The sequence below is a fragment of the Acyrthosiphon pisum genome, chromosome A1, assembly GCF_005508785.2.
Source record: "Acyrthosiphon pisum isolate AL4f chromosome A1, pea_aphid_22Mar2018_4r6ur, whole genome shotgun sequence".
NCBI classification, from domain to species: domain Eukaryota; kingdom Metazoa; phylum Arthropoda; class Insecta; order Hemiptera; family Aphididae; genus Acyrthosiphon; species Acyrthosiphon pisum.
Window position 1 is genome coordinate 14147309 of NC_042494.1, and position 16217 is coordinate 14163525.

The 16217-nt window shown below is 25.2% G+C and overlaps 1 protein-coding gene across 1 annotated transcript; it reads left to right on the plus strand.

The window, feature by feature from the left end:
* The first annotated feature begins 291 nt into the window (after positions 1–291).
* LOC103310018 lies at positions 292–15225 on the plus strand. The gene is made up of 15 exons (XM_016806203.2): positions 292–1602; positions 2602–2625; positions 2724–2738; positions 3851–3868; positions 3962–3976; positions 5159–5182; positions 5872–5931; positions 6689–6718; positions 9568–9618; positions 9764–9811; positions 10475–10483; positions 11850–11858; positions 12145–12153; positions 13014–13028; positions 15218–15225. Exons 1-15 carry the CDS (start codon positions 1521–1523, stop codon positions 15223–15225), a joined length of 417 nt encoding a protein of 138 aa, XP_016661692.2. The 5' UTR covers positions 292–1520.
* Positions 15226–16217: the final 992 nt, after the last annotated feature.

Here is a 16217-nt window from a genome sequence, read left to right on the forward strand (position 1 = left end):
TGATCGAACCAAAACTTTTTGTAGTTCGTTTTTGTACATATAGGCACAAAATTAGGGGGTGAGACCAAAAATATTTTAAAATCAAAAATTAAGGAACACCCTAATATATAATCATTTTTATTTTAATGAGTTTTTCATACATTCATAACTTATAATTTGTAAAACAATAGTAATAATAAATTACCATTCTTAGGTAGAATTCATTACCAAAAATATGAAATATATGAATATTTAACAGTATGAAGTATGAACATATTTTATTTAGTTATAGTCCGTATAGGGTCCTGAAACAAATGTATTTTACTTTTGTTTAAATAATATAAATGTTAAAAATGACTAACTGCGTTATTCTAGATTCTGAGCGGAGCGATTAAGTTTACAATTTGTTATAGGTCTTCCTACTCCTCCTTTTATACCCTGTATAGTTATAGATGTAATCGGTGTACTGGAGCAATTTATTTTACTAGGCATAGTAAATGGTTAAAAATATTATAGTCGATATTACCATAATATATTGGTTATAACTATGCCTGTTTGGTGAAAAATACAATGTAGTTTTAGTTATTGACTTATAGTTAAATTGACTAAATAAATATGTAGGTAGGTAAATATTTCTGATAATTAGATCAACCATGTTATAGCAAAGGTAACATATTACACAGTTATAATAACCATAATCCATCAACCGAATTCATATGGTAACTTTACCTACGGTGTACGGATGTCACTATACCACGCCAACATTATGGTGTTGAATAACCATTTAAATGGTGTTTTTAGCCACATTTTTTTCCCGTGCACAATTAACGTCGATGTGAGCGGAAGAGCTCCGATCTTACCAAACTAAAAAAGGAGGTGGCTTGACGGACTTTATTTCCGCCAATATGTAGTTCATGAAGCCATGAAGGTATAACTGTAAGGATATTTTGACTAAACATTTATGTTAAAATTTTCTGTAGACCGTAGATGTAATATTTTACTTAGTATTTTTTTTATGTTTGTATTGTGGGCTGCGGGCTGTGGCAAGTAGGTTTAGCACATGTCATAGTTATGCATTATGTGTAGGTATATAATGTATTAATGTACCTAGGTACCTATTGGTATAAATCATTTAAACCATGGACATAATAAATATTGTGTAGTTGTACATTTATTGTTTACACAGCTGAATAATTTCGAAAAATATTATTACAAATAATAATTGTTGGTCTATATAATGTTACAAACAGCATAAACATCACAGCGTACTTACCTATTCTGCAACAGTAAGAAAAAAATGTGTTATTACTATTGTCATTGTGTAGTTCTGTCCAATAAATATTTTTGTGGATTACGTCGAGAACTATAATATTGTTCTGTTGTAAATAGTTGTAATATTCTGTTGTAGGCATTTTATAGACATTAGGTACCTCCAATGTAACGGAAATATTAGAAAAGAACGTTTGAAACAATATTTCATTATTTGCTTGATCACATCAGTTGTATATTGTATAACTTAACTTTTAAAAACGATCGCAATCATGGTTCGTTTTAGTTGTTATAATATTATTATATTCGTTGTTTCTATTATAGTGTGTAATACATTTGATTATGTTAGTGGAGGTAATTATGATCTATTCCATTGGTATAATAAATTATTTTAAATATTATGTTTTATTTACTTTATCTTAGATAATATCTGTTCACGCGAGAATAATAATTTCTGTGAATGATCTAGGTAGAGTGTTATAAGAGGAAATTGAAATGTCCACGCACACATTAAAAGTCTAAAGTATTAACAAATATTTTCGTAGTATTTCTGAATTAGGTAGGTACATCAAGAATCAAGAGTGAGAAATCTAAATATTGTCACTCGGCTTGAATTCTTGATTGTGTTTTGAATAGATTTGATTTAATTAATTAATCATAAATTATTCGAATAAACTCTAATAAAAGATTTTGATTTTGAACTGGTGTTATAAACTACATTTTATACTTGAAAGTTGACAATAAGTTATTGTCGTTATTGAACTAAATGAATCATAAATTAAGAATCAAAGTTATGAACTTTTGAGAAATTCTCAAACCTAATCTAATCTTTTCGAATTTAGGTATCGATATAGGTACGCAGAAAAATACTCTGCTTTGGAATATTAAATTAAAACTGTAATATGTTAAAAAGTAAAAACTATAAAACTTAATCATTTTGATGATAAAAAATATTAAAAAATATAATTTTTTTCAACGACTCGAAACCATAAAGAAATTTTTTTTCATAAACATTTGTAGTTTTTTTAAATAATAAATCTCAATGATAAAAGAAATATGCGGATATATATCAAAATATTTAATTAATAATAAAAAGAAAATATTACCTATGTGTGAAATGAAATTTGTCAGTATTTATTATTATTTAAATTATTTATATTTACTATTATGCGATGCCAGAAGTATTCAACTAAAAAAAAAAAAAAACAATAGCGATTAAATACATTAAAAATGTATTATGTATCAAAACAAAAATCAATTTGTTTACCTTTAATCAGTATACCAATCTAAAAATTAAAATTTTATTATCACTAATTCTATTAATTGTATTAACTATATTATATTACTTATTAGGAATATTTACGAAATCCCCAGAAAGTAAGTATTATTAACTCAGCGCCTAGGTATTGTGGTAGATAAAATATAAATATTGTACTCATGTGCATTCATTTTATTCGAAAACTTTTTATGTTTAGAGAAGGCACTTGAAGGTAAGATAAACATCATCTACATTATTACACATTAGTTACTAATATGATTAGTATAATGAAGTTTACAAGATGATAATTGATAATATTTAAAACTATTAAGATGTATTACAGGTCATCATTCATAAATATATTAATATGAACTGCCAGTTCAGAACTGGTATTACTTATAATTTTAGTTATTAATTGTATACATCTATTTAATAATTAGGTATATTGAAGCTTAAAATAAACTGATGTTGCCCTGGATACTATTTCTAAAAGCTCACGATTAAGACCTTCTCTCCTCCACCATCAAATTTGTCATTGCTGCCAATTAATTTAATTGATAGAGTATATTTTAATTTTTAACAGTCCATTATGTATGATGTATATCTATGTCGTTCAAATTGTATACAAGATTCCACATAAGTTTTGTTTACAGGAATAATTGACTAAACTTAAGTGCAATTTCGTTTCAGTTTTGTGAATTGAGTTAAGATTGTTAAGGATTACAATTTGCTGTCGTGGGACGAAGATAGGTTAACAATTGTATATATATTGAAAATATATGCAATGAAAATATTAGAAAAGACCGTTGAAATAATATTTTATTCAGATTTTCACCATAAATTAGTATTTGCCTAAAAGATTTTGAACTTTAAATCAGTAGTTTCATAAACTATCTATTACCTATATATAATACTAGAACTTTGACGATAAGTTATCATCTTTTATTGAACTAAATTGAAAAGTAAATTAATCAGTCATTTACTTCTAAAAACACGATATAGATTTCCGATTTTCAAATTATAAAGTGGCCAAATGAAATTTTTTAGGTACTTACTATTATGCTATATCCGAAGCAGTCATCATAAAAAAATAATGATAACAATTAAAACATTAAAAATGTATTATATATATAAATATAACATATATACTTATATCAAAACAAAAATCGACTCTTTTGTCTTTACATAGTATAGGTACCGATCTAAAAATTAAAATGGTATTATTAGTTATTACCTACTAATTATCACTAACACATAATAGATTAAATTTATTTATTTTATTTTAATTTCATCTATTCTATGTTACTAACTTCTATTAATTGTATTGTCCATTTTACTTATTAGATAAACTACGCAAACAACGTACGTATTAATGTATTATTAACTCTTAAAGATAATTGTTGTAGCCATGCCCAGTTAAAACCTCAATTTTGTTTAATAACATTTAATGTTTAGATACTCAGTGTATAGGTAAGACACATCACCTACATTTACATAATTAACATGATAAATAATTGTACTAGATAGGTATCAATATTTAAAACTATTGAGGTGCATAAATTAGTGTATTACAATTTACAATTTACTGCAAGCTCTTGATGAATATAATATTAATATTAGCCATTAGGAACTGTTGTTATATATTAATTCATTAATTTTATACATCTATCGGATAATTGTATTGAAGTTTAAAATAAACTGATGTTGCCCTGGATACTGTTTAGAAATATTTACGACCCGATAGTAATATAGTATGGTCAATCATACTACATGGATTAAGGATTATAAATAAATACAATTTTATTGATATTTATAGAAAAAAATAAAAAATAAAAAATTTAAAATGTCCGTAAACATCTTGAAAACAGTAAAAATATTTTTAAAATTTTATCAAGTATTGGAATTGATAAAATAAACGTATGATATGAATAGTGTGATAATAAAGTGTCTACGATTGTTCATTTTTGAATTACAACAAAATTAGAAAATACATGAGAAATCGAGTGAATATTCAATGTTGTAAAAATTTGAACTTCAAACGCTCATAAATATTTAATTTGACATTCTTATGGACAATTTTTTTTTATGAAGGTAGACAAACATATAAGGAATCTAGTATTATCTACATTTTAAAATCTTAGATTTAAAAAGAAACATATTTAGGAATTTCTAACTCAAAATAATTTGCTTATTTTCGTGATTTTTACGGGTTTTGTCAAGATTTGAACTTAATAGCTTATAAAAAAAAATTGTGACTGGATTTTTAATATTTTTCAAATGTCATTGTAACAATATATTAGGAGCCTTGTATTAAATTTTCAAGCTTTTTTACCCAGCAAATAACATTTTATTGACATTCATAGAAAAAAAACGTATAGAATTGAAAATAAAAATTAAGTAATCACGATTTAAAATTTTGTTGATATGTTGATATAACCAAAACTTGTGCCAATGTTGCGCATACTTCTTATGATTTTATTGATGAAATCAAGAATAATTTATTCTGCGATCGTAGACTTGATACAATATTTATTCATAATACCTAACTGTATGGTACGTTGGTATCCATAGTAGTATACCTACTTATACCAAGTGTAGGTAGGTATTTTATTTTAATAATTATTATGATGCCGTATTGTTGAATAATTATAGAAGATCTTAGAAAACATTTTGGTGGTGAGTAAAAAATGTTATAATAATAATAATATTTTTTTTTAAATTGAAATTAAAATACCATAATATACTGTTGATTATACCTAGAAAATATTATTTAATCTATATTAATATTATAAAGCCGAACAATTTGTTTGTTAAAAGCGTTAATCACTGAAACTACTGTACCAATTTATATAAAAGTTACTTATACCAATATAGATTCCTTGCCCATCTGATAGTGTTTTAAGCTTATTATTTCAACTCTAATAGAGTACTGCTGTACTGCTGTCTGCTAATAGTCAGTCGAAGGTATACGATATCTTAAATCTAAGAGATATTTTTGACGTGTAGCGGTGACCGCTGGGCATCATCAAATTTAATCTAAATGTGGAAACATTTTTATCTGAAAATGATTTTATTTAATAACAATAATATTAATCAACGATACATTCTGGTTCAGTTAGTCTTTGTATTTTTTTTTTTAATATTGTAGTTAATTTGTTCGTATCTAATTATTTGATATTGATAATAGTATTTGAATACTCAGCAATTATATTTTTTATTTAACAATTTTTTGGATGTGCTAGTTTTTTTTTTTTGGGGGGGGGGGTACAAGGTATAACTCCTCCCACTACCACCACAAGAGATACGTGTATATAATATATAAACTTGGATTAAAACTTACGAGATACTTACATTTTATTTACTAGAGTCGTGTATAAAATCAAATGATCCTAAAACGTGTGCCAACCGAGCAATGATTGCAATAAGTAAGTTACGATTTGACTATACCAAATGGAATAACCAATTTTTATAAATACAATTAATTGTATTAAATATTTTTTATTTTAAATAATAATAAAATTAAATGTATATAAAATGACCTAATTGTTTAAACAAATTTGATACCTATACATGATATTCTTTGCATATTGTGTTCATTGTTGAATGATGGTCAGTAAATTACTGTATAATATTAGGTTGTGATTTGTTATTTGTATAAGATAAAGGATAAATATTAGCCCTAAAATCAAAACTTATTTTATAATTTTATGAAAAATTACATATAAATAGCATGATAAAATTAATTCAGTTTATTAGTGTTCAAATCATAAACAATTGTAAATATGGACTGAAATCCTATGTATTTGAAAACCTAGTTAAAACCTCATCTATATAATATTGTTAATAATATTAAAATTCAATCCCATGACACTGGGTCCCAAGTAGTAGGCTGTTTAATGTTTATACCTATAGTGTAGGTACTATATCCTAGATCCATAACACTAAAACTTATCATATTATACTTGTCGTTTTTAAAAGGCTATTATAAAATTGCCAAGCTTAAATAAAAGCCATAAAAATTAATTTTAAGACTTGTGTAAAAACGAACAATCTATTAAGTTATTGTTTCTATTTTGATTAATAAGGTATTTTTTTTTTGCCAAGTTATTTACTCAGTAATGCCATTGAGTATAATCTATAAAATTACTATATTGTGGATACGCTTTTTTTTTCATTTTCTAGATTATGAAGAAAAGTTTTCGAGCGTTTCAGGCAAGTTGTCTTCTTTATTATAAAAATGATAAAAATGAGATTATAATATGATATAGGAACTTATTAGTTATTTAACACTATTGAATACTTTATCCATGTTTATATATTTTATTATTGTCCTAACAAAAAAAGCGTCTTTTTTATGCTTATAAATATATATTTTTTCTTATGCTATACATGCTATTAAAGCCTTTGCATGCTGCTTCCACAAAACTACTCCATCCATTTCGGTCCATCGCGTCATCCAATAACTTTAAATCGTTAGTATATGAAATATCCGTTTCACCCTATCTAATCATTGTTGACACTTGCAGGCGAGGTCTTCCCATTGGTCAATTTTTTGTTGGGTTTCTGATCAAGACATTTTGTATAAGAAATTGTTTCACCCTCAGAAAAAAAATCTAATACTCGGCTTGTTATATAACTGTTCCAGATCGTCATTTTTTCGCCCCTCATATCCAATTTGGATTTCAAATAAGTCTGTGAAGTTTCCGTAAAACTTTATTTTAGAAGGTTTATCTTCGTCCCCCTGTGTTGTGGACCATGCCTCATATGTATATATTACTATCGGACGTAAATATGATGTATACAGTTTCTCTTTTATAGCTTTGACGGTTGTCTAGAACCAGGGGTATGAAACTCCGTGAATTGGCCGAATCGGGCGATTGTGGCCTTGAACACGGTCTCCAGGAGGGGCGTGGCATACGTGAAATAGGGAATGGTAAACAAGCCGACCCCGCGTCACGTATCCCGCCTAAGTTCTGGTAAACGTTTACATAATATGGGTGACTTTGGGTCTAACATCATATTGGTGCGGTAAACGTTTCCATGTTTTTCGAAGGTTTAGACTTCAGTTCATAGGTAAACAAGACCTCAATCAGCTGATCGAGTTTCGCTTCTATATTGTTCTATTCTAGAACTGAGCATCTTTTTCTTGGCAAAATAAATTTTGTTTACATTACTTATTCTTAGATAGACCTCATTATGCATGTAATTTTTAGTGTTTATGTTGGCTCCTAAATATTTAAACTCATCTGATCATCCACTCATTTAATTAGTAGGGGCCCACTTTTACTGATGTAGTGCTGTACTTAACACATGTATAGTCATTACTATATCTACTAAGTACTTAGTTATATTCAGTGTTGAGTTCAGATAGCAAAAATAACATCTAGATAAATATTAGATTACTGGCTAAATTAATATCTAGATTAATATGAAGATAGAATATTCAATTTTTATCTAGATATTTAAATTATAATAGTTAATTTTTATTAATGCTTGACATGCTATTGGATTCTTGGTTTAGTAATTTAAAGGGAAGCAAATCAGGAAGGCTTATTTTGTATCAAAATTAATTAATGAATAAATAGTATAAAATAGGTATACTGAGCATACAGTACCAATTTCAATGTAGGTACGACAAATACATCTACCCCAAAATCATGGTTGAATTAGGCATAGAATACAATATTATTGAGATTTGCCAGAAAACAGCACGAAAATGTTATTATTATTTTCTACTCAATACTCATATAAATAGTATTGTGATAATATTATAATAATTTATGTAAAATGACTAAATGAGTAAACTATTATTGAAAAAAACACGTCCATTACACAACGAGATTTATCTAGATATTTATGTAGATATCCGTAATTTAAATCTTAGATACCAATCAGATACTAATTTTTTTATTCATCTACATAAGATGAAGGTATTTAATTTGAATCTAGATAATTTATCTAGATATCACTCAACACTGGTTATATTCTCATTGATGAAAAGGTTCATTCTGTGAATAGTCTCCACTCTCCATACATTTCTTTAACTACATCGTTTCCTAGTCTCCTAATAATACGATGTTGTCTGCGTTTATTAAAAATGCTAATATAAAGTAATGGGTTGAATTTTCATGTATCTACGATTATCCGTTTTTGCGGAATAATATCAAAATATTATAAATCGATTGATGTGAAATCGTTAAATTTTGTGAATATGCAATGTCGTACAACTACAATAGGTATACCTAACACTATCACCGGTACTTTTCAATATTCATTTAAACGATATAAAATTACTTATTTTTAAAAATAAAATAGAATGTTATGCCGACAATACTGTATCGGTCTGTATTGGTAGCACATGAAATGGAATAATTAAAAAATTGAGGTCGTTCTAAAATCGATTTATAATTGGCTAAGCAATAATAATATACTCTTAAATTGCAATAAATCGACCATTTTAATCAACCCACTGTCTGAACAGACATTACCAGTCATACATGATATAACATTCACCAAAACAAACTGTACTACAATGGTGAATGGACTATGATATTGTGATTTTAATTCGGCTAGCATTGTCAAAAACCGTAGGTACCTATTTTGATATTGAAATGTGCTCTAATATGAAATAGATAAACCAGATTACATCTCATCCCAAATAAATTAAGAAAGATGATACACATACAAATGTAACTATTTATCTTTATACAAGAATTTAAACATTCAGATTTTAGTTAATTATGAATATAGTTATTAAATAATATAACCATCTATAGTTTTGTATCATAATTATTAGGTACCTATATATTATAATTTACCATGAAAAATAAATTTGAATTTTATGAAAACAAAATCAATATATGACTACCAATTAAAAACAACCAATTTATAATTTTACTCTTCAAATTACACAAATATTATATTACAAAATATAATACAGCAGTTATAATAACTTGTATTATAAATTAAAACATGATTGAAAACCGTTAGAATAGTGTAAAATAGAAGAATATATTACGTATGCAATGTTACAACTAAAATAATAATGTTTATTTATTTAGAAAGTTATGCGAAAAAGTACTTTGAGTTACTCATGGATGACCTTATTCCAAGTACCTATATTTTAATATTTTTTTAGAATGAAATGAAATATATATTTAACATAATATTATTAGTTATTACAAAGATGTAGAACATCTTAATCTTATCTTTATTTAAGAACAAATAAACAGTCTTCTTGATTTTAAAAAATTTTAGATAATAAACTGGACACAGATGATTATTGTCAACAACGTTTTCTTAATAGTATGTACCTATAAATATTATACATATATATCTATAAAAAGGAAATATCATATATATTATAAACTTTAATGTTACCTGTGAAATAATGCAGGCTACCATTGTAACATCTAAAATCATAAAAATATTTCTGTAGGCACCTAGGTAAATCAAAATGTTTATAAATAAGTAGGTATTTACAAGCTTATTTTGGGGATTTAGCTATCAGTTACCTTAGGGTTCTCGAGGTTTTAAATAATTATTAATTAATTAGCTACCTAATCATAATCATATAACTAATAAGTATCGAATAAATGTCCATGGATCATCAGTAGCCAGTAGGTAATACAGTAGGCTTAAACGATAAATAACTGGAAGGTAGAGGAATAATATTTAAAGTTCTAGTAGGTACCTATTTACTGTAGCTACTTCTCTCCTCTTAACAATAAATACACATAATGATACATTTTATATATTATTATTAGATTATTTATTAGGTAGCATATAGACATATAGTTCGACAAACAATATTGTAATATTCATAATTTTTTAAATGAAAAATATCAGTCAAATAATTTTACCTCCAAATGAGAACACGAAAATAATTTACCCCCTTAAAAAGAGTATTCCTCTAATATCTAACTACGATAAAGTTAATTATTACCTACTGTGTTTATTTTATTATAGTAGAACGAGGTAAGTATTATATTAATGAGTTAATCAATTATTAGATAATAGCTAAGATTGTATGAGTATAATGTTTGAGTTTTCTACATTATGTATACCTATAATATGAAAATAAATTTCTAAGTATCCACGTTCTCTCTTTAAGTAAGTAGCTACCTAATACAGTTTAATATTATCCATCGATGATTGTTTTTGTTTAAGCTAATTTATCCTTTAGGTATCGAATAGTACCTACTACTATATTTTATTTTATGTAGGTAAAAGATACTTAATAAATTATAAAAATAATCAAAATAGAATATTGTATCATTAGGTTATTCGTTAAAACCATGGACTCAGTTAGACATAATTCATGATTATTTATGGAATTATAGATGAAGAATATAAAATAATAGGTATAATAGGATAGATTGTTGTACACTTGCACTTTGGACCGCATGTACCTTGCTCTTATGGTTATTTCTGACTGTAATTGGTAAAGAATTAATTTATGGATGGAATTATAGTTATTAGTTCTACGACATTGAAATATATCCACAGTTAGAACAATAAAATGACTGTTACAATTAAATTTTATTTTAAACATATAAATTTGTGATAGAAGTTCTTAGGGTTAGTGCCATTTTACGTTAAATATTGAATAGAATTTAATGGAGTAGTCAATTTAGACAAAAATTAGTATTAAGGTCTTTGGACCAAATCATGAATTTTAAGGTTTAAAAAATTGAACAATATTTTTTATCATTTACCTATGATTAAGCGGTTATACTTTATCTATATACTGAATCGGTTAGGTAATTTACAATTTTTTAAGTAATTCATTTAAAATTTTTAAATAACATTTTTTTACATTGTATTTTGCACCATTTTTTTTATTTTTTTAAAAAATAAAATTATCTCAGAAGGCAGTTGATTTAGGATTTTGAAAAAAAAAATACTCATGTACCTACAGATTAATTATATCTACAATATTCGTAATATGCATTAACGTGAAATATTGACAATTAGAGCTGTTAGGGGAGATTTGATAAAAATGGTCCCAAGATACAACACTTTCCCCTATTATATTTGTTGAAACATGAAGGTTCTACTCTACTTATCGATGTAATACACTTTATTATAAACTATTCTCTGTTGGTATTATGATGTATTGCGATTTGTGAATGGAAATAAAAAGTAAAATGATTCTATTTACAAATATGAGTAGCCTGAGTAGATGGGTACAACAAAAAATTAGTAGGTATACCCACCTAATTTTATTCAAAAAGCATGAAATTACTAAATAAATATCCTCATTTATTACAATAATAGTTGATGAATCACTTATATTATATAATATAATCGAAATAATATTATACTTTTTCTATTGTTCAAGATATAAACTGTGAGTTGATACAATATGGAAATTAATATACAAAATATTAATATATTATAGATAATTTTAATATGTTGTGAATTTTGATATTAATTAATATATAATGTTATAATTATGGCTTAATTTAAAAAAAAAAATTATTTAATATCTATACCCTATAATATATTACATGCTCTTTAAAAATGTTGGAAAAATATTTCACCTTTCAAAAATATATAGATATAATAAATAATAAAAATAACGTATCTTATTGATGTAAAACTACACGGGTAACACGTTTTCTTTCATTCTTTAGATATAGTAGGTGAGTAAAGTAATTATTCAAACTATATATGCTATTTAGATATTATAATACCTAGTATAGTCTATATAAGTAGTAGGTACTTAGTAAGTACCCGTTTTGTTTTAAATTGATTCATTATAGGATTAAATTAACATTTAAAGTATAAACTACCAGGAATGTAATTTTTAGAATTTATTTTTGACACTTTGATAGGAAATTACCAATTTTTATGATTTTTATTAACACAGTTCAACAATTATTAGAATTTTTAGTACCTACATGTCCTTTAGGCTTATTAGTTGTAATTTTTACAAACGACAACATTATTGTGCCATGCATTTTATATTAGGTATACATTATATTTTAAATTTTTGTTATTATATTTTCTTTAAAATATAATATATTATAACTGTTATAATAATTGTTCTTGTGTATTAGGTAATTCAGTAATTGATTAATTGTCAGACTACAACAAAATACGATATACTGAATCAATATCAGATTTAAGCACATACCAGTTATATTATTTTTGGCCAGCCAATGAAGGCGTTTTAATAGGTACAATCCCCCATTTCTCAATAACAAATGACCGACCTGATTTACCCTAGGGTCAAGACCATTTCAACTAATATTTGGTTCCATTTTCTGGTATATTAGATAAACATTTAAACGATGTCAATGAGTAAAAAATAATTATTACAATGATGTTGCATAGTAGGATGTAGGAAATGTTTAACATAATATACGGACAATGCACCTTCAAAGACATATAGTACCCAACAGTACCGAATAAACAGGGATAATATTTTTAATAGAGCGCATTATTATAATATTGTCTAATGAATTATAATATAGTATTCATGCTATACATTTTTTTTCAGGTTTACTTAAGAAAAGTAAGTTGATAATATAATATAAATAATGAACATAATTATATTTATATTATAAATATAATGTATTGTGTACCTATCTACACATATTATGTAATATACCTACGTAGCTTACAAGTTACAATATTTTATGGAAAACACTTATGTTTTAAAATGGTAACAAAATTGATTATAAGTGTCCAATAATTAGTGAGGGTAAGATATATTTTCTGTATAAAATAGTTAAATAGTTGCACAAGTAACATAATATTAGTTCTGCATTCAAATATTTAGGCCCATTGAATAATGTTGATTGTACCTACCTTTTATTCATTCCGTTAAAACTAAAGTAAAACTTTGAAGATAGGTACCTAATTGATTAAATTTAACTCGACATATTATCAAAATAATATCAATGTTAAAAAATTTTATCTTTAAACTATCAAAGTACTCGAAATTTTTTTAAAAAAATACTGCTAATAAATAAATAAATTTAAATTAATGGACATTAACAAATATATTTTTTTATTATTAGGTGATATAAAAAGTAAGTTAATATGAAATAAATACTGATAATATACGTGTGGTTTAATGATCCAAAAATTAATTCTTAGTTTTTTATTTTACCTATCATTCGAGATTGTAGGTTGAGTATATACATAGATATGTACTATAAAACATATGATTGACAATTGTTACCAAAAATAATGTTAACTAAGAAATACTTAAAAATTAAAATATAAAAGTTAATCAAATTATGGGCTCCTGCCAATATTATATAAAACTATAAAAAGTGAATTAAATATATACATTTTATTTATAATCTAAAATGTTTATTTTAATTTTCGGTTGGATGTAAAATTATCGCATAGGTAATATTATATATTTTATTTAATATATATTATTATTATTGTATATATATTATTTATTTTTTATCATTGTATACTTACATCATATTTTCAAAAAATATTATCATAAACTATTGTTCTTACTTTTTAGTTTATAAGTTTAATAACTATCAGAAACTAACTGTTCCAATTACGATTTAGACAATGCATAAGTTAATTTTTTAGAAAGTTGATTTAAACATGTACAGAAAAATGAGGGAGGTTATCATATTATAAAAACAAATTATTTTGTTGTCTATTTTCGAAGAATTAAGTGGTAGTTGATGATTAATTACTCTATATAATCATAAGAATAATTATAACGTGATTAATATATTATGTCTATTTTCAAAAATTGAGTTTAGTAATGACTTTAATTGTGTGTAAAAAATATATTTTCAAAAACGTTAATATTTGTCAATAGAGGTATTTCACAAAATAATTGCGAATTACTGTGTTCACCTTTAAACTTAAAAAATATATAATTTAATCTCGAAAATATTGTGTGATAATGACTTCAAGTTGTTAGGTACCTTATTACCTTTTTTTTTTTTATTATTTGAAGAAATCTACAATCTATACATGTTCTTAGTATAATAAGTAGGTTTGATATATGACAAGTAAGAATGATATGAATAATGAGATTAGGGAGGATACCCAGTGGTAACACCCTATAAGTGACAGGAATAACAATAAAGAGAGAGGGAAGAGAGAGAAAAAAAACATATATTTATAAATATAAATAGATAATAAATAAATAATTAATTTGAGGTTTGGAGGTGTTACCTGATAGCGACCTCCAGCACTTATTAAGCTCACTTATTAAAGAAGATATCTACACCATTGCCTTTTAAATCTACGGCGCGGGTTATGACCTTATTACCTAAAGAAAAAAATAAGAGAAATTTTTGTTAACTGCAGAAAGATGTTGTTTATTAATTTTTATTTTGACGTCACTCATGTTTTCGAGCGGTATGGAAACTTATGTTTGAACAGTACATTTATTTTATATTTTAGATACTACTGGCGGAAGTAAGTTGTCTGATATACTTAAATACTTATTGGTCTGTAATCTGCATACATGTTTTCTTATTACATTTATTGTCGATATTAAGTACCTATTATACTTATTGTGTTTTCAATGATATCGAATGAAATTTAATATAATATTTGGAGTTGATAAAATCTGAATGTGCATGGATTTCTGTTATTCAAATAATAATTTAATTTTTGAAAATCTTACTATTATTTAAATTTAAATAAATTCAAATTAAAAAAATTAATTATTTCTGTATTGCATTAAATATTATATTGTTATTTGTTATTTAGGCTCATAAAGTTATTCTATATAAATGTGAAATTAAGCAGGTAGGTAACTGATATTAGGGGAAACGTGTATGGTTAAGGTATATATATACTAAAAATTAATCGACCTATTTTTACAAGAATCAATTGAAAATATTTAAACTGAAGGAAAACGAGAAATATAGATGGATAGAATATAATTTATAATAGATTTCGCCTATTATATTATTTGTCGGGTTTAGGTTTACCAACATCTAAATTACACATATGCAAATCCACAGTTTGTGTCCAGTTGGCACTAAATTGTGTACTCATCATTTCGGATTCAGAACTGGTGGATAAGAATAGAATTAAAACTATGTAAATTACAACATTATTGAATAGTAATAATCATTATACTTTAATAATTCAATCATATAATAAAAAAAATAATTTTGTTTAGTAACTCACCAACATTTTCGTAGTAGTAAGTATGTTAAAAAATTGGATACAACTATAGGTATTTCTTTTAAAATAACAAAATATTAAATAAATTAAAATAATATAAATACACAATTTATTTTTATCTTTTTAATTAAATAAAAAGTGAACAATAGTGTGAAGTGGGTATCTTTCTGTTGCACAGTAATTGTCGAGCATGTCATTGTAATGGATGACATGTTAATCATGTTATATTTGAATTCAACGATAAGCCATTGCATACGAAATACGATTCTGAGCGAAGACTTTGTGACGTTGTGTCATCCTAGAATTCTTTTATAAATTATAAATAATCTTGTTTGATAATTTAAAAAATAAAAATAAAAATCGAAAATATCTCATGTCTATAATTAGCGCAAAATAAATGTTAAAATATTTTATAAAATTTACCATGTATGGAAAATGCTAATATAAAAATTTGATGAAAATGTCAAGTGTCAAGTGGTTTTTAGTTTTAGAATTACAACAAAATATCAAAAATATATTAATTGGAGTTCGTTAATAAATTTACCTCTAAATATCAAATATAATCGTAAACATTTGA

What these genes read in the sequence shown, in the direction of transcription:
- LOC103310018 (XM_016806203.2), top strand. Translation starts at nt 1,521, where the DNA reads ATGGTTCGTTTTAGTTGTTATAATATTATTATATTCGTTGTTTCTATT. An exon ending in CCGAGCAATGATTGCAATAA is followed by an intron (nt 5,932 to 6,688) that starts GTAAGTTACGAT and finishes TTCATTTTCTAG; the next exon opens with ATTATGAAGAAAAGTTTTCG. An exon ending in AAAGTTTTCGAGCGTTTCAG is followed by an intron (nt 6,719 to 9,567) that starts GCAAGTTGTCTT and finishes TTATTTATTTAG; the next exon opens with AAAGTTATGCGAAAAAGTAC.